The sequence below is a fragment of the Megascapheus bottae genome, chromosome 27, assembly GCF_031878675.1.
Source record: "Megascapheus bottae isolate mThoBot1 chromosome 27, mThoBot2.hap1, whole genome shotgun sequence".
NCBI classification, from domain to species: Eukaryota; Metazoa; Chordata; class Mammalia; order Rodentia; family Geomyidae; genus Megascapheus; species Megascapheus bottae.
The window spans coordinates 9,459,528-9,477,313 of record NC_143535.1 but is presented as its reverse complement, the minus strand read 5'-3'; the positions used below and the strand labels follow the sequence as shown (position 1 = coordinate 9,477,313).

The 17,786-nt window shown below is 40.3% G+C and overlaps 1 protein-coding gene across 4 annotated transcripts in view; it reads right to left on the bottom strand.

The window, feature by feature from the left end:
* Alg9 (ALG9 alpha-1,2-mannosyltransferase) overlaps positions 1-17,786 on the bottom strand; it is a 69,566-nt gene that overhangs the window by 10,822 nt on the left and 40,958 nt on the right. For all 4 annotated transcript variants that reach the window (XR_016532811.1, XR_016532813.1, XM_090319531.1 and 1 more), the window contains exon 14: positions 7,227-7,357. Coding sequence is in view for 2 of the 4 variants with exons in the window: in XM_090319531.1 (XP_090175657.1) it covers positions 7,227-7,357 (131 nt within the window). In the remaining 2 variants the exon portion in view is untranslated. The remainder of the gene's footprint in view (positions 1-7,226; positions 7,358-17,786) is intronic.

Here is a 17,786-nt window from a genome sequence, read left to right as displayed (position 1 = left end):
TGCAACAAAGTAGAATGCCAAAGAATGACCCAGAGGAGCTTAAGGGAACTCAGGGAGACATAAATACATGCCTCTCTCTTAGGGAGACCTCCCTTCCAGTGACAAGGCTGTTCAAACAATTCAAGGATGAAACAGACCTGGACAAAGCAACTGGCTGAGCAGCATAATTAGCTGACAGCTCAGAATGTTTTCTAATTCAATTACCAGTGCTATTTATCAGGGCTCAGGAGCATTCTGCCATGGAGATTTAAATCTGCACTTGCTGACGTCAATGGAAGACTGGCTGCCAGTCCCTGATGCCACCAGTTCAACAGGCGTAAATGGAAATGCTGGGTCAATTTGTTTAGTACTCCAGTTCCTCTTATCCATATATTCATCTATCTATTCATCAACTCATCCATCCAGCCACAATCCATGCATATATCCATTCAAACGTAAATCTCTACTCTAAGCCACCTGCCCATTCTCTTTCAGCTGGGTTTTGGCCTAGCCTTTTCACTTTCTTCTGCAGACTGGCCTTTCACAGCTACCTTCCATTCTGAAGAAACTTTACTGCAGAGGTTCCTCAGAAGAGCAAGAACATGAGTGGCACGTTATGTGTTCCATTCCTTTAGACCACCAGATCCTGTGGACAGAGTTCCCAAAATATAGTAGTTCTTAAGCCACTAGGTAAGGTGAAGCAAAGGAGGCCTGTGTGTGTGGAGGGGAGCAGGAAACCACAGTGGTCCATGGAACTGTTAGGGTGCAGGAGGGAGCTGAAAGACATCTACATAAACAAAGCTATCATTGTAAAAGGTCAGGTAACCTCTCCAGGTTTCTGTTTATACAGACTTTGCTAAGGCCTCATTATTCAGTACTATCCATGCGACCAGTATGATTCTTTACTTTCAGTAGTCATGGACAACAGAGCCTTGCCATTCAAGGAATATACCCACGATTTTGTTCAGAGTAATTTCAATGATACATTATGTGTAACAATTAGAAGTTTACAGAGGCACAGATTGGAACCGTGGCACTATAATACTGGGCTACATAGTGAGTCATCTGATCTGTGGTCCTCGCCAACATCCGGCATATCATCGTAACCCTAACCAGCGCACTTTGGTCAATATTCAGAATGAGAAAATTGAGGAAGAACTGCTATTAAGCAACTGGCTGTTTTCTGACCTCTAGTCCCCAGCACAGCTTCTGGGGAAATGCTCCTCATCAGTCCCTCCCTCATCTGACACACATAGGTAGTACCTGCTCCCTTTACCATTGTGGTGGACAGGAGGTCTCTGCCCCTGCCCTTTCAACTCTCACTTAGGCAAGTTTACAAATCAAACAGAGGCAGCATTGGAGGCCATGTCACGTTGGCAGGCAAGCTTCAGAGAGTGACATCATAATAATGAGTATTCTTTTAACCCAATGATCATGGTTTTACCAAATAAAGATAATACAGACTAATGAGGAGATTCTTCTCACCATTTCCTTTTCTAAAATTTTTAATGTAATATAAATTTGGGCTAAGGAATGTAAAATACACCAAATGACTCTATAATGTACTAGGAGTTGTAAAGAATTACTATTAAATATGATTCTAACTCCCAAAGAACCTAGAACAAAGATCTCTGATGATACCAACTGCCAGTTTACTAGCTGGAAGCAGGTCCTAAAACACCACACAAGCTCACACTCAAGGCTGTGAGGTAAGACGTAAAGCACAGGTGTGCTATTGACGGGCTCCTTCTACATAGTGCTTCACAACAATATGAAACAGACTCCGAGCCCCAAAAGTCAAATTATAAAGCAGATAAATAATGCACTCAGAAAACCATCGATGTGTTTTAAAGCCAAAGTACCTCTGCCAGGGAAAGGATTTCAGGAAAGTATCTCAAGATACTTGAAAACAAGAAACTGACAAAGACTGAAACAAAACTATAAAAAAATAAGCTGATTAAAAAATACAAAAATACTAAAAATCAAGGTTAATAAAAATCTTTCAAAAAAAATATAGGCTGGAGCCAAGAGTGTGGCCTTGTGGTAGAGTGTTTGTCTAGCATGCATGAAGACCCAGGTTCAATTCCTCAGTACTAGCCTTGAGAAAAAGTGCTCAAGAACAGTGCCCAGGCATTGAGTTCAGGCCCCAGGACTGGCAAAAAGAAAAAAAAGAAAAGGAAGTAGCTATGGTGGTACTTATCTATAATCCCAGTTACTTGGGAGGCAGAGGTCGAGGAACTTCAATTCATGGCTAGCCTTATGCTACATAGCAAAATCCTGTCTAAAAAGAAAAGAAATACCACTGCCTGGTAATAAACACTTACAATCGCAGCTACTCAGGAGGTAGAGACCTGGAGGATCACAATTCAAGGTCAGTCCAGGTAAAAAGTTAGCTAGCAAGACACCCTTTCAAAAGATGAGCTAGGTATGGTGGTGCGTGCCTGTGGTCTCTGTTATGTGGGACAGGCAAGACAATAGTTGAAGGTAAGCATCAAACAAAAATGAAAGACCCTATGCAAAAAAATAAATGAATGAAAAAAGAAATAGGGACATGGCTCATAGATAGAGCACCTGCCCAGCAAGTGTGATCATTTGAATCCAAATTCAATTACCACCCAAAAACAATAGTACAAAAGTAAAGAAATTCTGATCTCTTCTTCGGAGTTTCTTCTTGGCCCTATTTGAGGCAGTAAGCACATCACCAGGATTGTTATGCTGGGAAAAGACAAGATCGAGCCAATTACTGTTCAGGAAGGAGAACCAATTCCACCAAAAGAGTCAGCAGCATCAGAAGCATGTCATACCAGGGGCTCACAAGCAAGCTATGCCACAGGTACAATTCCCTTCTTAGCACCTGCGTACTAAGAAGCTGTCTCTTCTAAAAAAAAAAAAAGCCTTCTTGAAAAGGAGAAATAACTTAGGAGACTAGCCTTAAGAGAGCTGAAGTGGTTTTTAAAACATGTCCATAAATTCTTGTTGCTTTTGCCATAAATAGGGAAATGCTAACTCTTCTCCCTTTTCACATAGCCTAGTTACAAGCTTTCTTCACCTAACACGATATGAGATAGAAGTGATACTATATTGATCTCAAGGCTCACTCATAAGATTGGATTGCTTTTGAGATGCTTCCTCTTAGGAGTTAGCTACCAAGCTATACAAAGGCCCAGGTCACATGCTCAAGGTCATAGGACACTTATTCTGGCCAACAGCCAGCCTCAGATGCTAGAATGAACATAAGAAAGTCTTCGAGATGTTTCCAGCCTCAGCCATCATTTCACAGCTGTACATAAGCAAGCCTGGGTAAGAAATGACTAGTTGAACCCATCTATGCATCACTTTTACAACAAAATAGAAAATGAAAAAGAAAAAAAAGGAGGCTAGTTGAGCCTACTCAGCACTCAGAACCACAGGGAAAACAGTAATGCTGTGTATTATTACTATGTTTGAGTGACTGCAACACCACAATAACCGGAGTATAAATTTCTAACTCATTTACCCTTTTATAGCTATCATTCAAAACAAAACAAAAAGCAAACCAAAAGACTGAGCTAGAGGCTGGGGAAACCAATGGGTCTCATCAACCAGCCCACCCTACCACAAAGGGCACAAATGGACACAGATACATGGGGTGCCGTAGACTGTTCAGGCCTCACAGACCCTGGGTTCACTTCTTGGAGTCTAAAAGAAGAGACATGGGCTTAGTAAAAACATTCTCCAGAGTCGCCAATGAATGGCCACTGTGAATCTTGTGCTAAACCCAGAAAGAACAAAGCAGCACCACTCATGAGCAGTTCCCACCTGGCTGTGCTGAGAGGTCCTCTGAGAGGAAATGGCCCTCTCCCAGAACACCAGCAGGAAGGTTTGACTTCTAGCTTTTCTTGCACCTGTTCTTCACTTATGATTATAAACACACAGGGCTATGGAATCTTTTCCTGTCTAAGTTCCCAAACCTCTAATCAAACAAGCTTGAAATTCATTTGGAGGCTAATATGCTCTAAAATATGGAAGAATAAATCTTATAATACAGGAACTACAGATAAAAAGCAAAGCATGAAAGCCATAAGGAACCTTTGGAAGGAGGAAGAAGTGGGTGGAAAGTGACTGTACCAACAGGCGCCGTGCCCCAGGAAGCCAAGTCTGGCATCCTAGAAAGGCACTTCCCACCAGGCGCCCACAGCCCAACACTCCCCACATTCAGAAAGCAAGCCACCACCAAGCTGGCAATAGATGGTACCACTCTCTCATTGCTCCCCTCAATGAATCTAACAGTAGGCATTACATTCACCCACTTTTCAGGCTATTTTATACAAGTAGCAATTATATCATGATTCTAAAAAAGAAAATGATCCTCTCTCATTTTTTAAAATATGTGATATGAGGGCCGGGGGTTTGGCATAGTGGTAGAGTGCTTGCCTAGCATGCACAAAGACCCGGGTTCAATTCCTTGGTACCACATACAAAAAAAAAAAAAAAAAAAAGCCAGAAAGTGGTGCTAGAGCTCTAGCCTTGAGAAAGTCCAAGGACAGAGTTCAGGCCCTGAGCTCAAGCCCAGGACTGGCAAAAAAAAAAAAAAAAAGTGATATGAGATAGACAGAATGGCAATGTGTCTAATTTGGTGATACTGTCAACTAGTTTAGACTCTAGATCCAGGAGTCAATAATTAGCCAGCTATAAAAACATGGTAAACTCACAGAAAGGAAGCTGGGCCTCTGGACCCAGTAGAAATTGGTTGAGATTTTTTTTTTTTTTTTTTTTTTGCCAGTCTTGGGCTTGAGCACAGGGCCTGAGCACTGTCCTTGGACTTTCTCAAGGCTAGAGCTCTACCACTTGAGCTTCAGCACCACTTCTGGCTTTTTTCTATGTATGTGGTACCAAGGAATCGAACCCGGGTCTTCATGCATGCTAGGCAAGCACTTTAACCACTAGGCCAAACTCCCGGCCCTGGTTGAGATCTTATTCTTAGATTCTCTCTCAAACTAACAGAATGTGCTGTCTCTAAGCCTCGGATTAAGCAGAGAGGCAGTCCGTTCTGGATCCTGCTTTCCAATCACACTACATTTCTTTAGCTCTTTTTTGCCTTTTTCTCTGCTCAGATCTCCAGCACCTCATCCCTTCTACTTATCTTTCTCAACCTATAACCTAACATCCTACTCCACTGAGAAAATTGAAGCCATCACATTATGTGTCATCAGAGAAATGAAAATTAAAACAAGATACCACTACACACCTATTCTGCATACATAAACACACACATATATGCATATGTAATACATAACTATGACAGTCCCGAATGGTTGCAAAAATGTACAGACTCTAGTTCATGGCTAGAATGACATGGTAGTCATTTTGAAAGAGAGATGATGTGGCAGCTTCTTATAAAACTAAGCACACATTCCATACAATTCACAATCACATGACTTGATATTTACTCAAGAGATGGAAATATATTCACACAGAAACTTGGACATTTATTTTATGCTAGTTGAGCATCCTTAACCTGAAATATAAAATCCAAAAAGAACCAAAAGTCAAAAGTCTTGAGCGTTAACATGACACTATCAGTGGAGACTTACATGACATAAAATTTTGTCTTATGAATAACATTATTTAAAATACTGAATAAAACAACCTTCAACTTTGTACAACTACTCAAAAATAAAAATATATTTAAAATTACCTTCAAGCTATATGTATAAAGCATATGAGAAATAAATTAATTCTGTGTTTAGTGTTTAATTATCCCATTATGTATATGCAAATATTCCAGAATCTAAAATCTGAAATACTTCTGGCTCAGAGCATTTTCTATAAGAAATACTCAACCTTTAACAGCTTTACTCAAACGTTTGTATCCCCTCAAAGTTCATATAATGAAATCTATTCTTCATTGGATGATACTATGAATTGAACCTCTGGGAAGTAAACTTAGCCATAAGAGTGGAGCCCTCAAAAATGGGTTAAGTGACCTTTCAGGATATCAACTTGTCAAAGCTAGAAGTACCTGCAAATGGAGGGACAAAGGATAAACAAATGCAGCAACGGTACAGTTAATTGAAAATGAACGTTATAACTTGTGGGTGGGGATAGGAGGGAAAAATTGGGAGCTAGGGCTGATAGTGTGGCCTAGTGGTAGAGTAGTTGCCTAGCATGCACAAAGCCCTGGGTTTGATTCCTCGGTACCATATACACAGAAAAAGCCAGAAGAGGTGCTGTGGCTCAAGTAGTAAAGTGCTAGCCTTGAGAAAGCCCAAGGACAGTGCTCAGGCCCTGAGTTCAAGCCCTAGAACTAGCACAAGAAAAAAAAAAAACTGGGAGAGAGCAAGGGAAGGAATGACAGAAGAAAGAGAAGGAGGAGGAGGAGGAAGAGAAGGAGGAGGAGGAAGAGGAGGAGGAAGAGGAGCAGGAGGAAGAGGAGCAGGAGGAAGAGGAATCTGCAGCCTAGGGGAGGAATCTCATCACAATCTGACTGTGTTAGCATCTGCTCTTGGAATTCCAGCTTCCAGGACTGTGAAAAATAAATGTTGTTTAGACTACCCAGGCTATGGTAATTTGTTATAATATGAACTAAGACCATTGACAAAACTTGGAAGCAACTAGATGTCCTTTGATAGGTAAATGGATAAACTGGTATATTTAAACTATGGAATACAGGTTAGTCAAACATGTTCATCACTATGACAGAATACCTAAGCAAAATAACTCAAGCCAGGAAAGGTTTATTTTGTTTTATAGTTAAAGAGTTTTAGTCCATTATAGTGGGGAGGCTGGGGCAACCAGGAAGGAGAGAGAAGAGAGGAGAGAAAAGAGAGAAGAGGAAGTGGGAGAAGAAGGGGGTGAGTCAGTCAGAGGAGAGAATATGTCTGTGCTAGTGGGCTCTCTTCTCCTCTTTTCCATTCTATTCTTCTGGATCTCAGCCCATGTGGGGTGCACCCCACACGTCCAGTTTAGGTCTTGCCCCTGTAATTAATCCTCTCTAGAAACACCTTCACAGACATCTCCAAAATGTCACTCACATATTTGATTTCTCTACAGTAGACCAGCCTGTACTACTTAGGACTCTTTCACTTGGATAACATCAGAATATACCCTAAGCGCGCTCTTAGAATTCTCAGGGGACTAGACAAAAGCATATTATGCACTGGACCCAAATGAAAAAGAAATATACTGCCCAGGTCAGAAGTTACTCAATTCTAGAGTCAATTTTTAATGACTGATTTTAAGAAATCTCTTAGGAATAAAGCACATACCTAGAAGCATCAAGGAATGGTCTGTGGACCAAGCTGATCCATTCTTCTTTATTAGATGAATATCTTGGTTCCCGGGGTGTTTCTGTCATGGTATCCAAATCCACTAAATAATGACATTTACTGATGTCAATCTAAAATGAAAAAGACAAACTCTTCATCAATAACTGTAAAACTCCCTGCATAGCAATAAACATTAATTGTAATCTCAAGAATTTCACAAGGTTTTAAAGGAATAAACATACAAGACCTCTGATAAGGATACTGGTGGTTTCTCCATTCTGATAAGATAGATCATCAAGATGGGGCTGAGAGCATGGCCTAGTGGTAGAGTGCTTGCTCAGCATGCACGAAGACCTGGGTTCAATTCCTCAGTACTACATACACAGAAAAGGTCAGAAGTGTTGATGTGGCTCAAGTGGTAAAGCGCTAGCCTTGAAGAATGCTCAAGGACAGTGCTTAGGCCGAGTCCAAGCCCAAGGACTAGCCAAAAAAAACAAAAAAAAGATCATCAGGAGGGCAGGACAAACACTTGCTCAGACAAAGAGGTATGCGAGTCCTGAGGGGTCTTATTCTAGTTTTGGTAAGCCCTTTAGCCCCTCAGACATTTATACAGCTAAAAGCTCTGTCCATAACCAGATTATGGAAAATCTATCTTCTGCTCGCCATTTCCAGCTTCCAGTGTACCATCCTTTACTCCAGACACTGAAAGGGTATGAATAAATACAACCTCACTCCACACATTACAGTCTCTTTTCAGATGGACTACATACATAGATGCAAAAGACAATGATAAACCTCTTGGTAAATAATACATGGCACCTTCCAGAGCTTAAGGTAGAAGATATGTTAGACAAGACTCAACATTAACTATAAAAAAAAAATAACAGCAAGGTGCCAGTGGCTCACACCTGTAATCCTAGCTATGTGTGAGACTGAGTATTATGATTCAAAGCCAACCCAGGTTAGTAAGTCCTTAAGACTCTTATATCTAATAAACTCTCTTAAAACTGGAAATTGAGCTATAGATCAAGTGGTAGAGCACTAGCTTGAGCAAAGTTCAAAGCCCCAGAACCAGAAAAAAAAAGACAGAAAAGAAAAAAAAAAGAAATTTGACTACATTAAAAATGAAAATATCAGAGGCCGGGAGTTTGGCCTAGTGGTTGAGTGTTTGCCTAGCATGCGCAAAGACCCAGGTTCGATTCCTCGGTACCACATACATAGAAAAAAGCCAGAAGTGGTGCTGAGGCTCAAGTGGTAGAGCTCTAGCCTTGAGAAAGTCCAAGGACAGTGCTCAGGCCCTGAGCTCAAGCCCAGGACTGGCAAAAAAAAAAAAAAAAAGAAAATATCATTTTTGGAAGCATGGTTGAAGTATAAGGGTGCTTGTTTAGAAAGTGTTTAGAGGTGCTGAGAGTTTGGCCGAGTGGTAGAGTGCTTGCCTAGCATGCACGAAGAACCGGGTTCGATTCCTCGGTACCATATACATAGAAAAAAAAGCTGGAAGTGGTGCTGAGGCTTAAATGGTAGAGCGCCAGTCTTGAGAAAGCCCAAGGACAGTGCTCAGGCCCTGAGTTCAAGCCCAAGACTGGCAAAAAAAAAATAAAAATTCCAACTTTCAGAAAACACTAGAACATGGTTCAGCCATCTTGTCACTTTATAATAAAGATTATTTAAAAAAAAAAAAAAGAAAATGTTTAGAGTTCAAGGACTAGCACAAGCACACACACCCACACATCCACCCACACATCCACACACACACAAAGGTATATTCACCCAAAGAGACACCTTAGGGCATGAAAAGACCAGTACAAAGGAGAAGAGACATATGTCACACATTTACTCATCAGGGATCAAGATCTAGCATATATAAGAACTCTTGCCAATCAATGAGATTGATTGATAAACAACTCAATACAAAATGACAAATCAAGTACTTCCCAAGATCTTTAAATGGCCAAAACAAATGAAATTGTATTCAATTTCATTAGCAATTATGAAGCCACAATGAAAAATTACAGTGCCAAATACTGACCATAATGTGAAGCAACAATTATATATTGATGATAAATGATTAAGATGGCACAAAAATCTTTAGAAAACTATTGGGTAGAATATGATAATATTGAATATATGTATTCTTATGGTGCAATAATCATAGGAAGTGATTTTAATATCTAAACCTACACAGTAAGGCACATGCACCCTGCACCCTATGAAATTGTTAATATTTGGTATTTGATCTACAAACATATAATAGGCAATTTCCCTAAAGTATACCTAATAGAAATGCCTGCAGCAAAATATAAGTTCAAGAATATCCTAAGTGATATTATTGATAGTTGTCCCAGATTGGAAAAAGCCAAAGATTATTAACAGTAAAATAAACAGCAGTACAGTCAGCCATACAATGAAAAACTACATACTAACAAAATCTATAGCTATAAATATGCAATTGTTAAAATAAAATGTTAAGTGAAAGATTAAGACACACAAAACTATATACAACATAATTCAAGCAAAACTAACCTTAGAAATGCATGTAAAAATGTATATCAAAGGCCAAAAACCAAAATAGTATTACCATGTAAGTCAGCAGAATGCCTTGGAAAGGAGAATGTGAGCATGAGCCAAAACAATTCCTGGGAAAGTCTGGGTGCTGAGAATGTTCTCTTATTTGACTTAGGGTGGTGGTTTATACAAGCACTTTCTCTACTATAATAATCATTGATTTATTTATATTTACATTTTATTATTTATTTTATGTTTACTTTTAGTTTATATGTTATGAATGACTAGAGCTTTTTTTTTTTAAAGTGCAGTAAGAACAATGCGGTCATTGCTTAGAGTAAACTCTGTTCTTTCCTAGCTTCCACCTCACAGCAGTGTTCTCATTCTCTACAATCATCATTTGTAAAAAAGACTTCAGTCTCACATCTGTCTCTACATATGTGCTATTCCTCCAGGGGAGAGAAAGCACACTGAGAATTGACGTCAGACCCAATTCCATTCCACAGAACTCTCTAAAAATGATGCTCTGCATAAACACTTCGGGAAGGAGCCTTTTTTGCCTAAACACCCACTCTGTAGCTCCGAATCACTGTAAGAACATGAAGCAAGTTTTTAAAGGCTTTTACAATGCCTCTATTAAACAGCATGAGCAAAAAGGAAGATTCTTATGGTCTTGATTCTTATGGTATTGATCTTTCAATTCTTGACCACAGCCTGGCTTTTCTAGGCAGGTACAATACCAGTCTCATAGTGAGGTTAGATGTTGGGCAAATAGTTTTCTGAAAAAGTGGGTGGTTAACCATTGATATTCAACTCTTCCAGTTATCTCATGGTTTACTTATCACATTATCCAGAAGTAAGTTCTATTTAAGATTTCAGTACAAGTCTTAGATGTTTAAAGCAAAATATTAATAGAGATACTAATCCATTAAAATGTAACTTCTATTTCATCTTTTGGGAAGCAACTGGTACAAATGAAAGTGCATATGAGCAAAAGACTTCCAGAAAACACTAGTTTGTCTTAAGAGGAAAAATAAGGTGATTAGAAAAGGAGTTTTAAGTCAGCGGGCCTTGACAAAGTCTGGATTCTGTCACAAACTGCTTTTATACTTTGATGACTTCTTATTTAACTGAAACATGTTACTGCTTACCTCAAAAAACTACAGTAAGGATTAAATGAGATTAATCATTTAAATAAAACTGCCAAACAGTAACGGATTATACAAATAGCTGAAATATCTGAAGGAATACTTCACCATCTCTATGAAATGTGAGAATTTAAATGGTGGAAAAGAGCCTTGAGCTGGCACCAGTGTAAATTCTAACTACTCAGGAGGCTGAGATCTGAAGGCTGTCATTCAAAGCCAGCCCAAGCAGATAAGTCTGTAAGACTCATATCCAAACAACTGTCAAAAAGCCAGAAGTAGGTTGGGAATGTGACTTAGTGGCAGAGTGCTTGCCTGGTATGCATGAAGTCCCTGGTTGATTCTTTAATTCCACATAAACAGAAAAAGCCAGAAGTGGCACTGTGGCTCAAGTGGTAGAGTGCTAGCCTTGAGCAAAAGAAGCTCAGGGACACTGCCCAGGCGCTGAATTCAAGCCCCAGGACTGGCAAAAAATTTAAAAAGCCAGAAGTGCAGCTGTGGATCAAATAGTAGGGAGCCAGCCTTAAGCAAAACAGTCAAGTGAGAACTCAAGGCTCTGAGTAAGAAAACAGGGGTGGGGGAAAGGAAAGGAGAGTCTAAGGACTGATAAGGACGAACCGAAATGAGGAGAAGCTGGATCATGTGCAACGGCACTAAGGTTTTCAACCAAAAAGTAAGGTAATAATTTAAAGTCTTAGAAAGCATGATGAATGCCAGGCGTGGTAGTATAGCATAGGAAGGAAGATTGTAGTCCAAGAGTAAATAGCACAAGACCCTGTCTGAAAAATGACTAAAGCAAAAGGCATGGTCCAATTGCCTTCGCAAGCCCAACAGCCCTTATTTCAAAACCCAGTACTGCAAAAAAAAATTTGTTTTTAATAAAAATAAGAGAGTAAACAAAAGAAACCAAAGAGGAGCCTACATTGACTACCCCAGTGAGAGAAAAGCTGAAGCAACAGCTCCAATCACTAATGTTATATTCAGATGAGAAATGACAGAATGTCTTATTGAATTTTTCTGCCTTCTTCATCTTTAATAAATCTCAAATCTCCCTCAAAGGACATTAATGACACCAAGATTTCCAATTTAGGGAACTGGGGAGGAAAGGAATATACTAAAGAATTAGGTTAGACGAGGAAAAGACAATAAGTGTTTTACAGACCAAGGCGAAAGAAGCATTTGTATGACCAATGACCAATTGAAGTAAGGTCAACTTAGCCAGAACAAATACTGAGAGGAAGGAGTTAGTCTCTGGAACATTCTCTGCTGTTGCCTCATAAATTTTTACTTATTCTTCAGATTTTACCTAAAAATGATTTCCTTAGGAAAGATTTCACTGACCACTTAAACTAGAACAAGTCCCCGGATAACACATTCTCAGAGCAGGCAGAGCGTCTCAAAACATTTCACAGTCACAATCTATAGTAACTAAGAAATTTAACTTAATAGAAGATATCCACTTTACATTCCAAAAGCCTAGCAAAGTACAAAGCACACAGCAGGTGTTATGTAATTTTAACAAAACAGACACGAATGCATGAAAAACACTACATAGAAGTGAAGGAGGGAAAGCCAAGTATAAGAGTATGAAGAGAGAATGGACAGAAAATAGCCAAATACCACAGACAAAGCTCTGGAAGTGTCAGGCATGGTGGCACATGACTGTAATCCTAGCACTGAGGAAACTGAGACAGAAAGATCCTGGGTCTGGGTGCTATGCAGCAAGATACTGTCACACACACAGAAAATAAACAAGTTAATTGTTTAAAAATCTAGCTTCAAAAAGAGGTCGAAGATGCAAGTAGAGAAGGGACAACTAGAAGCCAGGCACGGTGGCTCACACCTGTAATCCTAGCTACTCAGGAGGCTTAGATCTGAGGATCGAGGTTCAAAGCCCATGAGACTCTTACCTCCAATTAACAACTAGAAAACTGGAAGTGGCGCTGAGGTTCAAGCTGAAGAGCTCAGGGACAGTGCCCAGGCTCAGAGTCCAAGCCCCATGACCAACAACAAAAAAAAAGAAGGGACAGTTAAAGGAAAGGAGGTAGACACAGGACAATTCACCAGTTTGAAAAGCAGGGTGGACAACAGACTTTAAACTAAACAGAAAGGTTATGAGTAGCATGAAGACTGAATTGGAATGGGTTCAACAATTATATCAAGTAAATTTATCACAACAAGAATGCTGTGTGAGGACAAGGAATGAATTAACAGTCCACCCTCTTATTCTTGGTGACATTCCCTGCTGTCTATCCAGCTGCCAGAGCCAAGCCCTGCAAGTCCTCAAACAGGAAGGATGTACACTTGCACTCAGGCATCTATCAGCTGGAAATGACAGTGACGCACGTAGCTGTAAAAATAGAGATCCTGGCAAAGGCCGACGTGAAGTTCAGGGGACATCAATCACAGAGAAACTATCTACACAGAAAAGGCGGATCTGACTGCTCAAATGTCACTCAAGGTTCTCTGGTAAACAACCATAGTAAAAAGAAAGTCTTTAAAAAAAAAAAAAAGAAAGTCTTATATGAGTTGAAGAGGAAAATGAAGAAGGATCAGTCAGTCATTTGTCCTGGCCTCTAAAGCAGGGCAAAGATTAAAGCTGAAAAAAAAAACAAAAAACTCCTTGGACATTCTACCCACAGCTAAGGAAAATATGGCACTGAGACTAGCCAACAGCAACCATGGTTGACACATGCTTTTCAACATACGATTTTATAATTTAATATTCAATTTTAAGAAGTACATCTTTCCGAGCACAAAGTAAAATCTGATTGATCATATATTCTCTTCTCTTTTGTGAGCAACTACAGTGAGAAGGCCCAGATTTTTCTACCTTTAAACATTTACAAGCTCTGTGGGAGCTTGGGGTTGGGTCTCCGAGGTGCCTGATTCCATACCTGGCATACCTCAGGCAATCCGAGTCTTTGGGAGAAGCACAGAGAAGCACAGCAACTACTCATGTAACCTTTTTCTATCAAGGAAGGTCATCCTCTTCTACCTGAATATGCAGCTTCAAAAAGGAGGAGAGGGACAAACGAGGAAGGGTAGAGAGATTGAGGGAGGAAGGGAGGTCTGAGGGAGGGAGATCACTTGTCTAGCTAGACAGATGTCTACTTAGTAAGGTGAGTTTCTTTGGGGCGGGGGAGAAATACATTCAAACTATGCATTAATCCAAAGCCCAAATAGATATTTTTTGCTTTTCGCAATTCACAGAGGAAATATCTGAGAAAATTAAGTCTAGTTCTATATCTTACAGAACCTCTTGCATATAATGTTTCTGATACCTACTGATCTATGTTAGCCACAATGTGTTAATATAAAAATTCAAGCTCGGTGTTTGCTTTGTATGCTTAAGGCAGGTTCAATCCCCAGAACTAAAAAAAAAAAAAAAAAAAGTAAACAAAACAAAAAATAACATTATATTGCATATGGACATACCTGGTAGCTCACACCCTCTAATCTCAGGTAATTTAGAGACAAAGACAGAAAAGATCCAGTTCTTGGTTGGCCTTAGGTAAAAGGACTACAGTCTAACACTTGTCTCAGGCAAAAATATAAGGCTTTACATGAACCCTTACATTAAAACAGACCAGGGGACATGGTTCCTGTGGTAGAACACCCCTGAGTTCAAACTCCAGTACTGCCAAAAATAAAATAAAATAAAATACGAGTCTATGTCTTTTTATAACACTGAACAAACCTGAAGATACATATTTGTCATAAATGACATTCATTCAGTTCTCTTAATCTGCTCTTGTTGAAAAGTGAAGAGCCAAGTGTGGCAGCACACAGATGGAAATCCAGCACTTGGGAGGCTGAGGCAGGAGGATCATGAATTGGAAGCCAGCCTGGGATACACAGTGAGCTTCAGGCCAAGACACTATACCTCAGACAGACAGACAGACAGGCAGACAGACAGACAATACTGCGTTGGGGATGTAGCTCAGTGTTAGAGCACTTGCCTGGTTCAAGACTAGTCTCAAACAGCTATCCTTCTAATCTCTACTATCACAATAGCTAGGATTATAGGCATGAACCACTGGTTCCTGGTGTTATCATTGCTACATATGGAAAACAGTAGAGAATTTTTTGTCAGCCTGCATGCCTGAAAAATTCTAAGTTTTCTCAGACATGCTAAGTACTTAATGATTAAGTACTTCAACACTAAGTACTTCATATAAAAGGTATGGCTGAAGGAAGAAAAGATGGTAGAGGTGTCCAGACACACTTCCTGCTTTTCTCTGAGACTGAAAAAGAACAAGAGCTACATGACTGCAGAGAGAGGTGGATGCTGTGGAAAGACACAGTAAACAGTAGACAGAACTGAATGAGTTCCAGCAATATTCCACTTCAGATATATAAAGCAAAGCACCCTGGGCCAGAAGTATGGCCTAGTGGTAGAGTGCTTACCTACCATTCACAAAGCCCTGGGTTCAATTCCTTAGTATCATATACAAAAAGCCTGAAAGTTGTGCTGTGACTCAAGTGGTAGAGCACTAGCCTTGAGCAAAATGTGTTCAAGAATAGGGCCCAGGCCCTGAGTTCAAGCCCCAGGGCTGACAAAAAAAAAATCACCTTAACATCAGGCACTCTACAATATGGTACTATAGTGGGGGCTTTAAGCAAAGGAAAGAAGGAAAGTCTCTATGAGTACATAGCTGCAGAAAGCAGGCCTCTATAAAATAAGTCTAGGGGCCAGGAGTTAGGCCTAGTGATAGAGTGCTTGCCTAGCATGCACAAAGACCCGGGTTCAATTCCTTGGTACCACATACATAGAAAAAAGCTGGAAGTGGTACTGAGGCTCAAGTGGCAGAGCTCTAGCCTTGAGAAAGTCCAAGGACAGTGCTCAGACTCTGAGTTCAAGCCCAGGACTGGCAAATAAATAAATAAATAAATAAATAAATAAATAATAAATAAATAAAAGTCTAAGATCCAAAATCTGCAATTTATGTAGCACATAGGTGTTGGTCAGGGACCACAGGGATCTGAATATGGAACTGTAGGACAGGTGGGAATTGAAGGCCCCTGAATATTTTTGTTTCCAAATCCCCAAAGCCTCTACACTTCAAAGCTGAGCAACAATTCTGAGAGTCTGTGTGGCCCAGGAAACTGGTGATGATTTTGCATACAGATTCACAGACACAGGGCTGTGTAGCTGGAAGAACTGAAACCCAGGTCACTTCCATTTGGGAACAGTGTCCTCACCTCTGGAAAAGAAGTCAGACTAGCCTGTGAGCCTGTGATCACAAGAGGGGACTGGGCTAGAGACTGGCATGACCAAGGCAGGCAGGATCACTGCCAACAGCAGCTTGCTTTGTCTTCTCCATGCTGAGTCCAGAGACATTTGGTGGAAATAAAAGTTACTGCTCAGGATTATCATTTACAACTGCATGCACTGACAAAGCAGTGTGTGTGTTGGGGGAGCGGGGCATCCAATAGATGATCCGTGTACTTAGCCTACAAGAGCAACTCGAGGCAGCTACTGCACTCTCTGCATTGCCAGGTCCATATATGGTATCACTGGCACGTATGAATATCAGCCGAGCTTTGGTCATTGTCTCAGTTCACATGTGCCTGCCCTGGGCAAGGCAGAATAGGGCTCAGCCTCCTGACACCTCTTTCAGGTTTGACTTGTTAGGCTGTGAGACAGAAAATGACTCATTGCACCCCTCTCCCACACACAGTGAACTTTAAAACAAGACATCTAAAAAGCAAAGTATCTCCCTTCTCCATCTCCCAACAGACAGGAACTATTCACTGGTCTTTTGTTTTGTTGTTTTGCATTTATTATGTTTTTCCTCATTATTTCTCATACCCTTTCCCATCTTTCTGCTTCTCGATTTTTTTTTCCTGGCCTTACTTCCCTTATCACTTTATTAATATTCCTATCTTCATTATTTACTTTTTTTTTTTTTTTTTTTGGTGAGTCATGGGGCTTGAACTCCGCCTGGACTCTGTCCCTGAGCTCTTCAGCTCAAGGCTACTGCCCTACCCCTGGGCCTGAGAGTTGTCCCTGAGCCCTTCAGCTCAAAGCTACTGACCTACCCTTGAGGCAAGCCCCACTTTCTGTTTTCTAGAGGTTAATTGAAGATAAGAGTTTCAGGTTCTTTTGTGCCCAGGCTGGCTTTGCACCTTGATCCTCAGATCTCAGCCTCCTGAGTAGCTAGGATTACAGGCGTGAACTATAGCGCCCAGATCTTACCTTCTTTCTTTTCAGTCCTCATTATTGATGTAGATATTGTTTCCAAATATTTTTTATATTTAAATATCTGGTTTGCTTTGGTGTTGTTACTGAAATCTGCTTTCTTTTCCTCTCCCAGAGTGCTAATGGGGATTGAGATTTCAAGAAAAGTCTGCTCAAGAAGAAAAGAAAAAAACAAATAAAACTGGAAGAGATATCTACCCTAACAAGCATAATCACAAAAAAATAAAAAACTATAAAAAGCAAGCCAACGTAACTCCAAAAATTCACAACTCTTCAAAAAACCATGTTCAAAGATAGTGAAATTATTAAAATCATAAAGAACTCAAATGTTTGATTCTAAAACTGAACAACTGATCTCCCAAAAATATAAAGAAACAGATGCATTAAGAAATCAATTCAGGTGAGTGTGGTAGCTACTCAGGAGGCTGAGATCTGAAGATCAAGGTGCAAAGCCAGCCTGGGCACAAAAGGACCTGAGACTCTTATCTCCAATTAACCTTTAGAAAACAGGAAGTAGGGCTTGGCTCAAGGGTAGGGTGGTAGCCTTGAGCTGAAGAGCTCAGGGACAGAGCCCAGGCCGAGTTCAAGCCCCATGACCCACAAAAAAAAAAAAAGGCAATTCACACCTGGCAGTGGTGTGTAATTCTACCTACTCGAGAAGCTGATTATCAGAGGATTATGGTTCAAAACTAGCCTGAGCAAGAA